This window comes from Urocitellus parryii, chromosome 14 (assembly GCF_045843805.1).
Source record: "Urocitellus parryii isolate mUroPar1 chromosome 14, mUroPar1.hap1, whole genome shotgun sequence".
Lineage (NCBI taxonomy): Eukaryota > Metazoa > Chordata > Mammalia > Rodentia > Sciuridae > Urocitellus > Urocitellus parryii.
In genome coordinates this window covers 37336875-37356964 of record NC_135544.1, presented here as the reverse complement: position 1 = coordinate 37356964, position 20090 = coordinate 37336875, and the positions used below count along the sequence as shown (strand labels likewise).

The 20090-nt window shown below is 32.1% G+C and overlaps 1 protein-coding gene across 2 annotated transcripts in view; it reads right to left on the bottom strand.

The window, feature by feature from the left end:
• Glra3 (glycine receptor alpha 3) overlaps positions 1 to 20090 on the bottom strand; it is a 169721-nt gene that overhangs the window by 1404 nt on the left and 148227 nt on the right. The window contains exons 8-9 of one of the 2 annotated variants that reach the window (XM_026389752.2): positions 13351 to 13494; positions 10914 to 10958 (exon numbers count right to left, since the gene is read on the bottom strand). In XM_026389752.2, the coding sequence (XP_026245537.2) occupies positions 10914 to 10958; positions 13351 to 13494 (189 nt within the window). The remainder of the gene's footprint in view (positions 1 to 10913; positions 10959 to 13350; positions 13495 to 20090) is intronic. The other variant, XM_077792625.1, reaches the window with a different exon arrangement.

Genomic DNA, 20090 nt, shown 5'->3' with positions numbered 1-20090 from the left:
TCTGTGAAAGTAGTTGCTCAGTGAAGAGTATATTTTAAAATTTATAAATGAATAATAGAAATTATTATGGATTCTAAAAATGAGAAAATGACTAAAGTTGATTCATTGATGCATAAATTTGTTTTTAGGAATTATGAAACTGAATTCCACCTGAAAAACAAAAGCAAGTAATTATTGTAAAACATTTCAGTTGTAATTTAAATAAGCAATTAAAATTTGAGGAAACAAGGATGAAATAAAAGCTGACAGTTTATATTACCTGAAAATAAATCTGCCAATCCAAGCGATCTGTGTTTACTGTTATAATCTTGATAAAAATTGGAAATTAGTGGAAGCATCCTCATTTAGACTATTATTTGTTTTTCTTTTCTTTTGGCTTCCATACAAATTTTAAGACAAACCTACTTCCTTTGAAATTTTCTATATCTTGAATAAAAGTATATATAGTAGCTATCAAAACAGTTCTTATGTAAGTGCTAAATAGCCCCCTTACAATTTAGTAAATTATGCTGATGTTTGCATTCCAGAAGGAAAACATAGGTCACCTGGTTAAGTTATATTATTTTGTGTGCAGATTAACTCAGTGTTGAAGTTTAATATGGCCTTTTAAACTACATTAACTGATGTATTAAAAAAACTCATCTTAAAATTAGACCAAAATAACTTTCTCAGTAGGCATTTATGTATGTATATTGGCATACTAGTTGAAACAGGAAATTCATTACTACAATGTTAAGATTTTAGCATAACCTTATGTGTTTAACAAAGTAGAATCCATTAACCACCTTTTTAACTATCTGTTCTGGAGAACTTTAAAGCCTTTACAGACTGCTCCCGCACCCCCCCCCCCAAAAGTAGTCAAAATCTATTTAAAATTAGTACTCAATGAACAACTAAATTTTTCTCAATTGTGTCTTTCTACATAACTGACTGTGTGTAATGGGTTAACATCAGGCCTAAGCTGTTACAAGACTCCTAAGAATGACCCCTAATTTCTTTGGCATCTTTTCCTTGAAAACAATGGAGAACCCAAGACAGCTTCATTCAGTTGGAGAGACTCACCTGCCCTGAGGGAGCTACATATAATTGATATAGCCCCTAACTTTTATACCGATGGTCCTTTGTGGGTAAGGGGGACAAAAGAAGCTGTGATCTTGAGAAATACCTGTGTCTCCCATGTGATAAAGATACTGTAGACCTGATGTGTTCCTTGCATCACTTCCTCCTATGAGGCTTAGTAAATGTAATATTAACTTAAAGCCCATTGTTGTCTGAAGAGTCTGAGTGACAATTTGAAACGCCCAAATCTCAGCAGTGGAAACAAAATCTGGCCAGGCTTTGGGATCCTTTTAAAATTAATATGGCCAAAAGTTTGGGGCATGATTCTGAGGAGAATCTGATGCTGATCTATGCTGGTTTTGAGGTAGCAACATTTCTATAGAAAGTAATTAGAGATAAATCATACTACTGGAATATTGATGGCATAGATTTATCCCTTGTGGAAGGGTCAGATGAATGACCACTGAGATAAAATTGAGGAGAAAGTTATTCAAGATACAATTAATTCCTTATTCCCTATTAATTAATCATCCTTGTGAAAACGAGGCCACAGAAAACAGTAAGCACAGCAAGCAGATTCATTACTTGTGTTCAAGGTGTAAACAAAAGCCAAGTTGGGACTCAAAATGACATTACATTTAATCTTTATGTTGTCTTTCTGCAACCCCAGGCAAGTGGCACTAGAAACTAGTATCTATAGTGCAGCTCTGTACCATAAATGTATAGTGTGAGCTACAAATGAAATGCATGTAAAATTTTAAATTTTACTTTAATTACATTTAACACATAATGTAAGAAGCAGATAAAATTAATTTTAATTTTAAAATTTTAACTTGTTATGGCCAACATATTATTTTAACATTTGTTCAAAATAAAAATTGAGAAGTTTTACATTGACAATTTCATATTAAGTTCTTGAAATCTAGTGTGTATTTTATAATTACAGCATATTTTGATTAAGATACTACATTTTTGGTGCTTAATAGTTAACAAATTGGACAAAGCAATTATAGCACAAAGCAGCTGGGTTACCTTGCTGAGAAGTGCCAGAAGATCTCTGTGCAATCCATGATTCCTGAATCTTTAGATTGATTGATTGACCCAAAAACTAATAATATATTTATGTATACTGTAGCATGAAAGGCAATGTTTAGCATAAATGGTACCCCCAACTTGCTTCACTGTTCTAATTTAAGAATCACTGTTGGATATAATATCAAAGATCCCTTTTGAGTGGGTGAAACCTGTGGTGATATGGATCTGAGCTAAAAAGGGAAACTGGTTCTCTCAATACTGTGACATCTCTGTAGAAGAGTAGATAGTTAAGTTTAGTAGCAAATCTGGGCTGGCCATATAATAACTAGAAATGAGCCTACCCATATCATAGCCTCTCACCTAAATTCTGGTAGACAAACTATGGTAACAGAGTTCCTTTGGTATGTGGTTGTTCTTTAGGATAGAAAGAGGACATATAGATTCATAGGCATATTAACTCTTGTACTAGCCATGCTGGGTTTCACCTATGGGAAGAAATCTGTACCATTCAGAAGAAAAATCATGGCCAGAGGCTAATCTATTAGTTCTTTTTAGGTGATTAAGACACAAGAAGAATACAACAAAAATGGACAGGATTGCTCTGAATGATTTCCTGGCATTTTTATCACCAGCTGAGAAGTTGGAAATCTATTCCAGTTTCAGCAGCTGCGTCCACTAAGGATCCCTGTTAGATCTGTTCCTTTCATCTCAGGAGATGAGTATAGTGATGCCAGTGGGGAATGGGGGAAAAAAAGAAAAAAAAAAAAAGGCACTGACACTGGTTGCTAAATTTACTCCATGGAGTTAAGGCAGCTGAAAGAAAGAAAACTGAAAGGCCAAGATCACCTTGCCCAATCTGAATGGACTCCAAAGTTATACCGTGGTTAAAGTTCAATGGCAAGTAGTACTAAATACAGCGTATTGGAATTACTGGTTACATCATAAAACATATGGTGATTCTACTGGGGAAAAAAACTGTAACCTGAGGAGAAAAAGAGAAGCTGATGGGGCAGGTATGGAGGCAAAGCAACTAGCTGTGGTCGTGGGTATGGTCATATTAAAAATCGTAGATAGGGGAAAAAAAAGAGTAATATATATCCAGTAAATGATATTGCCTTTGGTGAAATGTATAATTGGAAAGAATGTGACACTAAATGAAGGATCTTGCTTGAGCCTTCTCTTTGGTAAATCATTCCTTAGTCTAGTTTTAATAGGATATATTAAAATGGGAGTCTTTCAAATTGCCTAAATCTTCATTTGAGTAAATATTAAATACTTTGATATTCCAGAAAGATAATGGGAACACTCATTTCTGACTAAGGAACTAGTGGAGACAGGAATGCTGGTCCTCATCAGTGGTCTGTAGAATAGCATATCTAGCCTATGATAAAAGTAGATGGATATTGCAGGCTGACTGCTGTTTCTGCCCAATATAATATTTCAACAGTATCTCTACCATGCTGAATGTGGGGAAACTATTCAAGAGTTTATCAGGGCAAAGAAGGCAGGTGTGATTTTATAGATTTGAAGCATCTTGTGCTGTCTTTTAATCCCAATCTAAAACATATGCTAAATGTAGCATCCCTTCATGTGGGGAAGACAAAATCATAATTTTCCTTCCTTCCCTAAGGAGGCATGAATTATCCAGCATATTTTCACAACTTAATAAGAAACTGGTTCAGATCACTTGTCAGAAGTAAACTAACTAAGGATAAATGATTGTTTTTAAACTCACTGAGAAGAAAGGGAGTTTGGAAAATTTTAGTGGCACATGTGACTATGCAAGGATGGCCAATTAATCCAGGAATAAACTAATCTGAGGCTACTAAAGAATTCACAAACATTAAAGGATCAATTGATATTTCTTCTGGACCCCTCAGTGAGAAAAAGAACACGTAGCATAATTGAAATACGGTGCATTTGTTTTGGATTTGTATTATTCCCACTGTGTAAAATGACTAGATGACAGATTGAATTTGAAAAGTAAATAAGGGAAAACTGTGAGAGATGTGAGGTACATAGTAGCCCAAACTGTTCCTGTATGCCTTACAGTTCATTTATAGAGTTAAATATTACTAAAACATGTATACTGGAGTTTCTGGACAAGACTCAATAGTGTCATTTTAAGGTGACTACTAGGTTGCTAGAGTATAAACCTCTTGGATGTTGTGAACAGGTATAATCTATTTGAATGACAACCACTGGAATTTTCTTGAATTCTGGTAGAAATAGCCCCCAAGACTGAAATAATCTGAAGGGCATCAATTTGTACTTAGTCCTAAGATATCGACCAGGTCATAGGTAATGTCAAGAAGTATGAGATAATAGTTGTTCTGTGTGTATGCAATAACATAGTCTAGGTCAGTCATGTTTCTCAAAGTGTGTTCAATCCCCAAAATCATTGGAAGGGGTTGATAAAATCTAGTTGACTGGATCTCAACTTCAGAGCTTCTTATTTATTACCATTTAGGTTCTCATAGGAATCTGCATTTCCAGTCAGCTCTCTGTTGATTACAATACACGATGAAGTTTTAGAAACAAATGTTTGTAAGAGGTCCAGTACTACCAACTCAATCAACTTGAATTAGTAGTGATAGAGAATTTTTTGAATTCCTTTAGTACTTGTGAATTTATATTTTTATGTAACAGTTTGTGAAGAAAATATCCTGAAATGACTTTTGTATTAAGATATTATTTTATTTTGGAAGTAATTTATGTTTCCAAGTAATGTTTCCACAGCTATAAGTAAGTATCTATGTAAGGCTATTTATATGATCTGTACCTTTATCCTTTTAAAAATCTACTAAAGGACCTAGTCATATATCAGAAAATAGACCTTGGACAATTATAAGTTTATAGTTTGGGTTAGAGCATTATTGTTTTTAAAAATGTATGAACTCTGATATTACTAACATATTATCAGTAGTTTTCTTATTGAATTTAAATTTGAAGAAAACTTTCAATAAAATATGTGTGCTATAGGAAATAATTTTCTAACAAATAAATACATTCCAAATAAATTTTAGCTATTTTACATGACCACAAATAGATGATTCAAATGGAAAATCTGACACAAGATTGAAATGTAAAGTATAAATATTTTATTATGGTTAAACAATTTTATAGTTTCATCACTTACCACGAGAAGCTTGATTATCTTAATTTAACTTAACTCTCTGATTTCTGGTTTCTTTCTTTCTTTCTTTCTTTCTTTCTTTCTTTCTTTCTTTCTTTCTTTTTTGGTGTGGGTGTGGGGTTACTGGAGATTGAACTCAGGGGAACTTGACCACTGAGCCACATCCCCAGCCTATTTTGTATTATTTTATTTAGAGACAAGGTCTCATTGAGTTGCTTAGCACCTCACTTTTGCTGAGGCTGGCTTTGAACTCTCAATCCTCCTGCCTCATCATCCTGAGCCACCGGGATTATAGGCATGTAGTACTGCACCTGGCACTGACTTTTAGTTTCTTATTCCAGGAAAATATTATAGTATCTAGCAGGTTCTTTAAGGTGAGAGAAAATACATAAAGATCCTTACAAAGCACTCAAATTGTTGTTATTAATATTTTTGGTTATAATCATATTATTATGGAAATTGCATGAAGCATTAAAAGAAAATGCCAATAACAACTTGAATTATTTTACTATTAAATGTTTTAAACTGATAAGAATCAAACTATACTAAAATATTATGTAAAATAGGACCATTCAATTGTCTGTTTCCAGAGGGCGCTGCAATTGCTCATTGTCACACTGAAAGGTGAACCAATAGCACAAACATAAGAAGATCACTTCACCCTTCTAGCCGTACTGTCTTATTATTACAATAAATGTGTTTTGTCATATGACTGCTAGAATTTTTTGTAAATTTAATTATAAAACCAAGGTGCCTTTAGTGTTTTAAATATGTTTTATGAAATAACATAAATATTTAAAGTATATAAATGAGATGAGTATGTGGAGTCGTGTTAGGGCTCTTTCAGAAACAGGTTCTCATCTCTGTGGGATGGCAGTAAACCACACTCTGACAGGGCTCAATCTGTTCTCCTAGGCTGTCAGGGATGAAAGAGAACATGGGTCCCTGGACCACAAAGGTTTCAAGTGTTTTGTTTTGTTTTTAATGACTGGCTTCTTGGGATAGGTTTAAAAATTGCTCCTAAATCATAAAGAATGGAGGAAGTTTTTCTAGCAACTTATTAATATTATAATAATATTATTATTAGATTGTTAAATTAAAAGATACCTGGAATTATTTTATTACTAACCTAATTCTGTTTTTAATTCAGTCATAAAATTCATATTGGGTTCAGTCATAAAATTATCTTGTATTATGTATGCTTAGATATTCTTTATTCTGATTAGTACTCAAATATTTCTTTGGGGTAATTTGATTTTCTAAAAATATCTTCAGCTTAAAATCTGATGAACAGCATGTGAAAAAAGCAAGAAGCTAAAAATATTTACCTATATTTTTGATTCAAGAATACTCTGTATGTTAGGGAAAATTTAATGGTTATAAAATTAAGGCACTTTATAATTCAAAATATAGGTAATAAAAAGGTTCAATATAATTAACTAAAATGGACTGACAAAAATAGTAAAATTAAAGATACATCCTATAAACCCAGAGGTAAACTCTCTTACTATGCTCTAAGCAAGTTAGAGTAGTAGGCAATGAAAAATATAAAAAGCCATTTAGTTACTGTACAAGTCTTTTAACAGGAAGACCTTCTTCAACTTTTTACATTTGAAACTGAGAAAAACATGACAGTAATTATGCATCAGTACTACATTGTGAAACTTTCTAAGGGCATTTTCATTCACTTTAGAGAATTATGCCAAAGATGATTCATATAAATACATATGATAATTTAGAAATGTTAGAAGATCAAAGGTAGATATAGTCATTTGGTAGAATTGCTTCATCTCTATCATTAAAATAATATATGAATATACAGGAGGTAAGAACTAATTTCCTATCCTGTTCTTAGTCTTAAAAAATCAAACAAAAAGCCAAGAACAAAAAAAAAATTTACTTATGTATGAAAGTGGAGAAGACCTGAAAATTGCCATTGAGTGGTAAAACACTAAGCATTTAATACACCATGAAGTGTTGATTATGTGAATTGCTGTAAGATATAACAGCATTAAATACATAATTTTTATTCTAATGTTTTTCCCTTAGAACGAACCTTTGGAACATTTATACATTTAAGATGCTAAGTAGATTACTCCAAAGATTTTATTGTGATTTTTTATAGCTTTAAAGAGAATGGAAATGGGAAAGTAACAGGGGAATAAACTAAGATATTAATTTCCACTTACATGATTTCAAAGTGTGTGGATCTAAAAAAATTGATGGTAAATATCATAGTGGCATATTTTTTGGGGAAGGATGATCATGTAGAAGAGTCTGAGATCAGCTGAAAAATGTGAATTAAAATTTCTTTTCTAAAACATTCAGTTTCATACATCTATTGAAATTTCTGTATCATCTAAAAACCTAGTGCTTAAAAATACAATTATAGATGAGATTAAAATTTTTATAATTAAAAGTCATTGTTAATATACAATTCTTTGAAATCTAGCTCCATGAGAATTTTGCATTTATTATAGATGACATATAAATTATCAAAGAATTAGATAAGTTTATGCATGTCATGTTAAAATTAGATTTAGAAATGGTTTGGAGGTTAATAAATGGAAGGTATAAGTTTTTAAAGCTGAATGTTTCAGGTCATACGAAAATGTAATACAAATATTTTAAAGGATATATGAGAATGAAATATTTTTTTAAATTTACATATCTACTTATAGCATAATATATTATATGTTCTGTCAGTGCCAACTCATTATTATAGAGTTATATAAGATTTTACACCTAATGGCAGATTCAAAATAATCTATATTTTAATTAACTTTGAAAAGGAAGTCACCATAATGCATTCAAACTTAGATTAAATAGAGATTATATTATTTTATCATATATTTTTCTGAGCAGGATTTCAGAAGGTATATAGTGCTAAGAAGTGGCTGTTTTTAACATAAACTCTAAATAGTTTTTTTTCAGGACATATTAAAATCTTACAATTTTTGTTGTATTTGAGAGGATACAATTTCAACCCCTGATGATTATTCATCTAGAATCATATTTTAATGCAAATTATTGAGAAATTACTTTTCCTTTGATATGTATCAAAGAAATTTACAGGATATAATTTTATCTTTTGAAAGAAAATCTTAACTCAAGAATAAATCATAAATTGATGTATAATGGAAATATTAAATAATTTAGTATAATAGATGCATGTTGTTTTCAACCATAAAGCCTCATCCTTTCAGCCAACAAAGTATATATGTATATTTGTATTGGTCATGAGACTATAGAACTGATGAAATCTGTAGGATAGAAAAATTATGCGTTATCCTTAGAATTCATCATGATTTGTTTTAAAGTAAAACAGTATAAACACACAAGTAAATAATTATGTTTGAATACAGATTGTTAAGTTACATTCAATATCTTTATTTAAAAAGATACCTATTTGCCTAGTAAAACATAAACTTGGTCATCACTTCCTAAATCTAGAACTAATGGTCCATTTATATATCATTTTCATATATAAATAATAATTGATAAATGATAATAGGTAGGAAGACAGAAGTACTAGAATGTTGTGCAAATGTGTTTTCTCGGCAAACCATTGCACCATTACCTGGTAATGTGGATGAAGCTGCATGAAATGCATTAAAGCAATCCCATTTCATCCATATCTTTCAACAAATAACATGTTCACAACTGCTTTGGTGTCTTTATACAACTCCAGACTTAAGTAATGATATCATACATGAGAATAGTAACTTCTAGCCAAAATATTTTCTTATCACGCATACACCCACACATACACAGCACTGGAGATAGCATCCATGGGGTCATGGAGTAGTGGGTGAACAGCACACAGCAGGCTCTGACAGTGTGGGGTGGGGAAATTTGGATACAAGAGAAAACTTTTATTCTTTCACATTGGACAAAGGATTCCATGATACCTTAATAAAAAAGTGGAGTATTAAATTGTATGCAATGCCTAAGCAAAGGTTGAACCAAGTTAAAATTTCCTAGGACTACTGTTTGCATTAATGTAAGGTTACCTCTGTGACAAAATTTCTATAATGAGGCAATTTAATTTACTTTTCATATTCTAACAAATTAGAGTACTGAGGTAAATTCAGGTAAACCAATAGTCATGGAAATAAAGAGAAATAAAGAGTATACTCTTAATATTTATACTCGTTTTTACTGCAAAAGTTTAGATTGCTCAGATTGTTTCTAAGCAAATTATGTTGCTTGAACAAATGATAAATTCAGTCAGCTGAAAGGGTTGTTAATTTGAAAATAGTATTCAAAAAGTCAAAATAACCATTTTCAGGTTTGCCCAATGCTAAGACTATTTTAAAAATAAACAGGTCATATGTTTTCGAATGAGTGTATTTCAATTACCTTATTGCTTCTTTTTAGAAAGCTATTCAGTGTCCATGAAGTAAGCCTAACTCTTCATCAGAGTTCTTTGTAAAGTCATAATTAATATAATTTATATCTTTCATTATGAAGTTTCTTTAGACATTAACTGTTTAGTAACTAGAGACATAATTATGTTGGTCTCCCAAAGAGACAAAGCATTCAGATAGGTACAGATATGTAGATATATACATACATATATAAAAATAGTTTCTAATATATATTCTAATACATTTATATGTATGTATGAATAAGTGTTGCAAAAACTATATCTGTTATGCAAATTCCATACAATTAAAATTTTACAGTTAATAAAATCAAGAAAGATAATTTGAAATTATTCCTCAGAGACAAAAACCAAAAGGTAAAGTGGGAGTCTGGGATTCTAGGAAATAACGTAATTTTCAAAGCAAAGGAATAAAGTTAGGTGATCATATATTATAAGAGATTTATTAAGTATAGTAATACTAGTCTAGATAATCTGCAGTGAAATTGAGATTACTGTTATATTCATTTAACATTTTGTCTTTCACAGGGTTTCTTAACTGGGGTGTATGTTAGACTCATCTGGGGAGCTACTTTTAGGTACACCTTACCCCAGAAATTTTAGTTTAGTAAACTAAACTATTTGTATATGAATCCCAGAATAAAATCCTGACTCTGGTAGATTTATATGTAATTACTGTAAGCTGTATTTTGGGTGCTCTAAAATCACATATGGGCCAATATTCTCTCTTCTCCATTACCCTTCTAAATATTTGGCCATTATACTTGGACAAGTTCTTTGTGATGTCTTTTTATTAAAAAACTTCAAAGGATGCTACTATTAAAACCAAATTGTTCATTTGCCTTAAGTAATTTCAATATTAAAAATGGATTCTAAAGTTATACAGACTGGATAGAGCATTCTTTGGTTTTATTTTGAGGTCACTTAAGCAGCTACTTTTAGACATCATTTCTATAAATATGTTTCTCACTTACTTTGAAATGAATTTTGTACAATATATGATTATTGCAATATATATGACATTTCTCTTTAATATACATTTAAAATCATTTTGACCAAATAGCTCTGTTAATAAAATGAAGGATAATTAAAAAATATCCTTTTACCGAGTGAGGAAAGACAAGTGTAAAGTTCTTAGAAAAAGAGAATATACTTTTTTAGCTGATGGGAGAGGGTGTTTGCTTGGCTTTAAGGGGCTGTGTTTCCCCACCAAACACTGCCTTGGTGCAGAATATGCTGTCTGCTTTTTACTGATGATCACATTCCTCTATTTTAGAGTTAAGAAAGTCAATTTACCGTGTCTGAGAAACGGTAAAACTTCTCCAATGCAAAAGCTTCTGTCTGTGGGAAGGTAAGGTGGACCAAGAAGGATTGAGAAACCAGAGAGTCAAGTCATATATAATTAAATATAATTACACATTGGTTTTAATCATATATACCATTTTAACAATAATATGTATGAATTAGTGAATTTCCACATATGTAAAGTATTTACCCCAAAGAATGAGTTGCACTTAAAATAACTATTTTTACATTAAATCTTAATTACATTTAATTACATTTGATCCTTGAATATTTCTGATAGTGTTTAGAAAATAATAAGGTAAGAGTATTTTTTGCATTTCAACATTTTCCCAGAATACTAATCACTGGAAAAATTAATCTCCGTATCTTTCTGTGAGCTAAAGAGGAAGAAGCATCATATATATAGTGCATATATTTGATGTATACCGTTTATACACACATACATATACATATACACATACATACATATACTGAGGATTGAATCCAGGGGTGCTTAACCACTGAGTCACATTCCCACCCTTTTAAAAATGTTTTATTTAGATTACCGGGTCTGGCTGAGTTGCTATGTGCCTCAATACATTACTGAGGCTGGCTTTGAACTTGTGATCCTTCTGTCTCAGCCTCCTGAGCTGCTGGGATTATAGGCAGGCACCTCTTACATGTGGCAAAACTGAGTAAGAAGACACTTTAACAAGAATAATTTTTAAAAGGAAGAGCCAAAATTGAGTTTCTAAACTTGTGGTCTATTACATTATCTAGTGGATACTGTTGATTGTTGGATGTAGAATATGAATGAGCTCTCAGATTTTCCCTATTTAAACACAGTATGTCTAATATTTCTCATTTCTGGTGTTTGGATCACATGGCTGAAACATTGTAAAGTGAATAAGGAGGAGGAAGAATATATTGAAACAATAAAAATGGAGAATCAAATCATTAATGATATGAAAAATGTATATTGACTTAATTGTGATAAATGATAGTAGTAGGGAAAATGTCTGTCATTCACTGATAGGAAAGAGTTTCACCCATTGATATTGTTGATACAGCATTTGTCCTGTTAAGGTGTTTCAGCAAGTGCCAAGAATCATTAGAGAAGGAGGAGGGGAAAGTAAGATAAAGGAAAAGTAAAGAACAAGGAGAAAATATAAGTAAATCAGGGAACGTGGAGAAAGAAGATAAAGAAAAGTTAATCTCCCTATCATAATATATTCAATATACAAATCAGATGCTTTTATTTTCATATAAATTGAAACAAATGTATGCTCTAGTTTTGTTGTCTGTCCAATGTAATAATCTCCTGATGCTGCTGTTCTTTACTATGCAGCATGGGAGTTTATTGGGTATTTATTGGAACAGTGATAATTTTTGGAGGGCCAATTAGAAATGATCAAGTATTGGTTGAGTATATTTTTAGTGCTGAGAGGTTAAAGCTTAGTGCTTTAAAAAAAGTTTAGTATATAATCAGTAATTCAGAAACCATCAAATCTTAAAAATTCATGCCATATGAACCAGATGGTTATCCTTAGGTTTTATCTTTTGACTGAAATATTCCAGTGTATTGGATCCTGGCTATAATTATACATCACTTCAACAGTATTTTATTGCTTTAAAAGTCCATTTGCTTTTAAAATGTCTGTTGGTACATTTTAAATAGAAGAAGTAAACTCATCCATTTGCTGTCAAGAGAAACTCTCTCTTACAGAGAAAGGTTGATAAAAACCATGTACTTTTAAAGGGAGATGCCACAACAGGTCTTAATAGAGGGGAGCAACGCTGCTCTGTACATACAAATCCATTTAGGTTATTTCTACAATTTCTATGGCCTCCTAAAGGTGTTATAAATAATTTTTTTCCTGGAATCATCTCTAATCATATGATAGTAAGATAAAGATTGCACTTTATTGTGTTTCCCATAGAGTTTCAGAAGAAATATCTTAAGAACATAAAATATAAATGAAAAATAGACTACATAGTTTTGTGTGAATTTAACATCATGGTGTTATTAAATAAGTAATATTTTATGGAAACAAGGAATTAGCTCAGAAAAAAGCAGCAACTTTATTTGATTTGATGACTTGCATCAAGTAAAACAAATAAAACAATTGAATATTTCAAGTAAGAGATTATGTATTTCACAAATTGAAGCAAGAAAACAAACAAAAAACAGTGTTATTCCTGAAAGTACATTGGGAAGTTGATAAAGCTCTCGTGTTACCAGATATTCTGTTTAAAGTATAGCTAGGTGTCATCATTTTCTTCCTGAAGTGAATTTTGACATTTTTAGTTTCAAGTGGACAAAACAAAGAATATCATATCATTTAGTCCCCAGTCCCAATTTTCTTCCTGTACATTTCCATTAAATATAACAAATTTACTTTCCAATAAAACTGATATACAACCAAACCCAATATATTCAATTACTTACCTTATTCTTTCTCTTTCGTCGAAATCGCAGCAGTTCTTTGTGCTGTCTTGATACAAAATTTACAGCTGCATACTCCAGAAGTGCTGAAAACACAAAAAGGAGGCATACTGCCATCCAAATGTCAATAGCTTTGACATATGAAACCTAGCCAAGAGAAAAAGCGAAAGTGAGCATATTGATTTATATTTTTATTTCTTTTGAGAACAAAATGATTTTTAATGATTTTAAACATTATTTATGTATCAGTTTGGAAAAAAAGAAATTTCAACAGTTTTTTCTTAATAATTGATCAGGTATTAATTTTTGCAAATTTTAAATGTTAATCATAGTTTTAAAACTTGTACTGGGGCTGGAGTTGTGGCTCAGTGGTAGAGCACTTGCCTAGCATATGTGAGACACTGGGTTAGATTCTCAGCACTGCATATAAAGAAATGAATAAAAAAAATGTTTATCAACATCTAAAAAATATTAAAAAAAAAAAACTTGTACTGAGGCAGGAGGATGGCAAGCTGGAGGCTAACCTTGGCAACTCATTGAAACACTAAACAACTTAGTGAGACCTTGTCTCAAAATACAAAATAAAAAGGGCTGGGGATGTAGCTCAGTGTTAGAGTGTTCCTGGATTCAATGCCCAGTACCTCAAGAAAAAAAAAAATAACAAAAACAAAAGACCTGTGTGTGTGTGTGTGTGTGTGTGTGTGTGTGTGTCTGTGTCTGTGTATTTAAATTAGGCATTTGTCTAAACATAAGATAAAAGGAAAGAAGAGATAAAATTTTTCCCTTAGAGCAGTATAATGCTTGGAGTAGAAGTAACATTGAAACATGGATAACAATGTGTGACTTTGTACTTTCATTTTTAATAGAAAATTTTCTATTTTATAATCTTATTTATAAATTCTGTTAAATTTCTTTTATTGCATTTATAAGTGGTTAATAGTGGCTATTTGGTACCAATTTTGAAATATTTTTATAGACATATTATTTGAATAGCAAAAAGAATTCCAAGTTTCTTAGTTGTTAACATCTGACTACTTTTTTTCATGATACGTGGTGCCTATACATATAAATGCTATGTAGTATATATAATGTTTTCCCCAGGCTGAATTATTTAACTATATTTTGCAGACATGGTACCACACACTAAACAAACTAACTGGTTAGTATTGATAGAATATGACTATCTCATCCTAACATCCCATCCTCATTTTACCAGTTGCCTTAATAATGCTATTTTTTATTTTAAAAAGTTTATTTTAGCCTTCAATATGGAATATTTATTTGCTCAGTCTTTCCTTGCTTTTTGTAACATTGGAATTTTTGATGAATAAAGGCCAGTTAGGGTGAAGCCAAATTGTAGTGTTTTTATTTTAGGTTTGCCTTTTTTTTTTTTTTAAAGTCGGACTCTCTCACTAGTGATGCCCTATTCTTCATTGTGTATCATATCAGGAGGCACAAAATATTGATCAGTTGGTTAAGGTGATATCTGCCAGGTTTCTGTATAATAAAATTACTAATTTTCCCATGTGTAAGGATTGCTTTGAAATTATGCAAATTTTGGGCCATGGGTAGAGCTCAGTTGTAAAGTACATACTTAGCATCTGGGCAGCCCTTGATTCAGTCCCCAGCACCAAAAAGAAAAGAGAAGCCATTATTAACTTTCTCATACCAGATTTCACATTCATTGATGATTTTTGTTTGAATTATTACATTGATACCAAATGGTGGTTTTCTAATTTCATCATTCATCTACATTTATTTATACTGTAAGAAAAGTTACTGTCTCTTACATGTATCCATTTACTATTTTATTTATTTACATTAGTATAAACGTTTGGATACCCATTTTATTCATCATTATTTATTTTGATGCTCACATCCCAGATTGGAATCCCTAAATGTTAAGACATATCTATTTGACAAATTTCCTTCATTATTTTAGCATTTTCTTGCTTTCCCACAAAAGATATTAGTTGTTTTTTAATCTCAGTCTTTGAATCAACCCTTTTTTTGAGGAACCCTTCTTTACTGGAAATCAATTTAAGAACTATGTGTGGGTTTGTTCATTGTTTCTTGGATGACATTGCTTCTCTTAGTGAACAGAAGTATGAGACAGACACACATACACACACACACCATAGCATCTATACCAATCTCTCTCTCTCCCTTACACACACACACAACACACACACACCATAGCATATCTATATCTATCTCGCTTCCTATCTATCTACCTATGTATTATCCATTTGTCATCAAACATGAACTCATACTAGTGTCTTATTCTAAGTCAATTCCACCAGGTTCTTTTATCCTTTACCTTTTCTTATGTAACACTTTAAAAAGAGAAACTTGGCATTTGTTACCCTCATTATATACTTGTTCGTTCATACTGTGTGTAATATCTCAGTTTTTCTGACCATAATCTCAGCCTGCTCCATCTTGACCAGAGTTGCTTCTTTCATCTAAGTTCCATCCCTAAAGTTTCCTTGTCTTTTTCCTAATTACTGCTTTACCCTGTGCATCATTCCTGGCAGTTCGGCTGTACCTTTTACCCTGCTTTTTTTTTTTCTTTAAAACTTGTTCCAATTAGTTATACATGACAGCAGAATGCATTTTGATTCATTGTACACAAACGGAGTATAACTTTTCATTTTTGTGGTTATACATGATGTAGAGTCACACCATTTGTGCAATCATACATGTACTTAGCATAATGATGACCTTCTCATTCCACCATCTTTCTTACCCCCATGCCCTTACCCCTCTTCTCACTCCCCTCTGCCCAATGCAAATTTCTTCCATTCTTCCCCTGCCCACCCCTAATATTGGATTAGCATCCACACATTAGAGAAAACATGTGGCTTTTCGTTTTTTGGAATTGGCTTATTTCACTTAGCAAGATATCCTCCATCTCTATCCATTTTCCTGCAAATGCCATAATTTTATTCTCTTTTAATGCTGAGTAATATTCCACTGTAAATATATACCACAGTTTCTTTATCCATTCATCTATTGAAGGGCATCTAGGTTGGTTCCACAGTTTAGCTATTGTGAATTGAGGCGCTATAAACATTGATGTGATTGCATCACTATAATATGCTGATTTTAAGTCCTTTGGGTATAGACAGAGGAGTGGAATAGCTGGGTCAAATGGTGTTTTCATTCCAAGTTTTCTGAGGAATCTTCATACCACTTTTCAGAGTGGTTGTACCAATTTGCAGTTCCAACAGTAATGTATGAGTGTACATTTTCCCCCACATCCTCTCGAACACTTATTGTTTGTGTTCTTGATAATTGCCATTCTGACTAGCATGAGATGAAATCTTAGAGTAGTGTTGATTTGCATTTTTCTAATTACTAGAGTCATTGAAATGTTTTTCATATATTGGTTGATCAATTTTATATCATCTGAGAAGTGTCTGTTTAGTTCCTTAGCTCATTTATTGATTTAGTTATTTTTTTTTGGTGTTAAGTTTTTTGAGATCTTTATATATCCTAGAGATTAGTGTTCTATCTGATGTGCATGTGGTAAAGATTTTCTCCCACTCTGTAGACTCTCTCTTCATATTATTGATTGTTTCCTTTTCTGAGAAGAAGCTTTTTAGTTTGAAATCGTCCCATTTATTGATTCTTAATTTTACTTCTTGCACTTTAGGAGTCTTGTTAAGGAAGTTGGAACCTATAGGACATGATGAAGATTTGGAACTACCTTTTCTTCTATTAGGTGCAGGGTTTCTGGTCTAATTCCTAGGTCCTTAACCACTTTGAGTTGAGTTTTGTGCATGGTGAGAGATATGGTTTTGATTTCATTTTGCTGCATATAGATTTCCAGTTTTCCCAGTACTATTGTTGAAGAGGCTATCTTTTCTCCAGTGAATGTTTTGGCACCTTTGTCTAGTATGAGATAACTGTATTTATGTGTATTTGTCTCTGTGTCTTCTATTCTATAATATTGTCTACTCGTCTACTTTGGTGCCAATGCCATGCTGTTTATTGTTACTGTAGCTCTGTAGTATAACTTAAGGTCTAGTATTGTGATGTAGATTTAATGCAATTTCTATTAAAATCCCAGTGACATTCTTTATAGAACTAGAAAAAGCAATTATGAAATTTATTTGGAAAAATAAGAGATCTGGAATAGCCAAGGCAGTCCTTAGCAAGAAAAGTGAAGCAGGAGGTATCACAATACCAGATCGATCGATTGATCTGTATTTATCTATTTATTTTTCTTAATTTCTGAAACACACAGGGAAAAGGTAGGAAGAAAGGAGAAGAGTAAAAATAAGAAGCTCATAATTTCTACATATTTACATATATCTAAATCCTTTGGAAGGGGGAATTCAGTAAGTTTCATGAAACTATTTTAATACTCTTCTGAGGTTAATGGAAGAGTGATTTGAGATTTTAGTTTGAACAAATATCTCTGAATATGCTATTGGTTCAAGGTTGAAATTTTTCTTTGAATATTAGTTTTCTCTTTTATCTTGTGTATGAATGTGTGTGTGTGTACATTCCAAAATTAAGATGCTATACTGTGCAAGCAGTGTCACCAAAAACATTACATTGTTGAGCAAGTGAGTAAGCATGAGATAATTCATTTTGTTGAATACTTTAATATAGCCAGTAGATGTAGAAACTTCTGTCATTTTTCAAGAATTTGAAATAATATAAATAAATTAATTTAATTTATATATGTGTGTATACACACACATATATAAATTAAATATTAAAGATAAATAGGAAGAAAAAACATTATATTAAAAAAATACACACACACATATATGTATTTGTATGGAGTTATTTTTTGTTTTGTTTTCTTTTAACCCAGAAACCTGCTTCACTATAATAAGAATAATATTTCTTTCCCAAGAACATTTATATCTACATGAACAAAACATGAGGCTAGGAAAGATATTCTACTTTCTTGGACCAAGCATCTAGTTGTCTTAAGGATCTGAACCCTGCTTTTTGGAAACTTCCCTGTTTTTATGCTGTTTGTATGATGTGTTTTTTATTCCTATTTATCTTTAATATTTAATGTAGTTATTTTTTTAATGAGAGTCAAATTTAGGTAGTGTTGTTAAAGGATAAATAGGTGAACATTTGGGAGAAAGTTATGGTTTAGGGAGTAATAAATAAATTAGGGAAAAACTTTCCCCCTTTTCCCAGCTGGCCCTTCAGGTCTCAGGATAGACTTTGCCCACATCTGATTTAGAATTCCATATACTTTCACTTAATTAATGTGTTACCTTAACACATTGCATGGTTACTCCTTATTTCTTGTTTTCCTTGATGACAGATGGCATTTTGTTTTGTTCACCAATACAGCAGTGTTTCACATGTGTATATATATTTGCTGAGTAAGTGGGCATGAATGAAGGTATCAAATTTTAAAATGTAGGGGGAAGAGTGATTCAGAAATGAGTCATAAGGAAATTTAGTTTTTGGAGCAATTTTGTTAATACTTTGGTTTGGATTAATTTTTTCTTTTTTACAAAGAGTTCATTTTTTTGACAATGGTGTCAACTTACATAAGAAGCATTTCCTGCTGTTTCAGAAGTGTCACTTCTGTTGTTCATAGTGGTCTCTACTGAGCAGTGAATCCCTGTTTTATTCCAATGTTGTGTTGTGTTCATCTGTTTGCAAAGTGTAGATTTAGATCTCATAAATTTTGCAATTTTGCTGGAAATTTCCAGCAGCCTCCAAATATATGCTTTATAAGAAGATGTAATGCAGCCTTTAAAGACACTGCCATTCCTGGAAGAATATAACTCATAAAGTATGTGCATGTTCTTTAACAACCTAAATTGATAATGACATGTACCAGAGAATAAATGAGATAAATAATTTCCAAATTCATTCAGTGACTCTTTTTAGTGGCAATACAACACATGAAAACACTTGTGTCTTCCAGAATTTTAATTGTGGACAGCTCTTGAGTTTTAAAGTCTTGCTTTTCTCATCATTTGAGCCTCTTCCCTAAATTTCACTTTTCTTTACTGTCCTAGCTGCCCTTCCAAGTAAACATAGAACCTGGCAGCTTCTATGTTTGGTACCTTAGGGCAGGTAACTTTAAAATAAAGACAGAATTTCTTACTCTTAACTACACAGTGTAGTCCTCCTGTGATTCATGATTTCTAACTTTTCTTACTCCTTATTGCCCAGTTTCCTTTGAGACAGTATTAATCCAATTTGTGCATCTTTCTGGATCCTCTTGTCAACAGTCCCATTATCCACTCTGTGGTTGGGATACTAATTCTAATTTAGGGAATAGTCTCACCTTAGTATTCTCCTTCAATACAAGAATCTGGAGGTAAAACCTTCATCTACCCCCCACCAAATGACACAATCTGGTGATCTTAGGAGAATTCAAGCTATGATACGATACATTCAACGAACAACACCAACATCTTCCTATCTTGAAACAACATAGGGTTATTTTTCTCTCATGTTCCTAGTCAGCTTTGGGTCACATCGTGACTATGGAGTTGTGTTGTCATTGTAGTGCTCATTCATGACACAACAGCAGAGGAAAGCAGGGAACTGGTGGGTCTCATGTTTGGCAATAAATTTTTCTAGACTAGAAGTGGCACAGGTCTGCTCAAGATTCATCAGCCAAAACTAATAGTCTACCCTGAACCTGACTCTAAGGGATGTAACCTTAGCAGGTGCTTGGAATAGGAAACAAAACCAGACAGTGCTGCACAGCACTATGAGGACTCCAGAGGGAATTGGGAAGT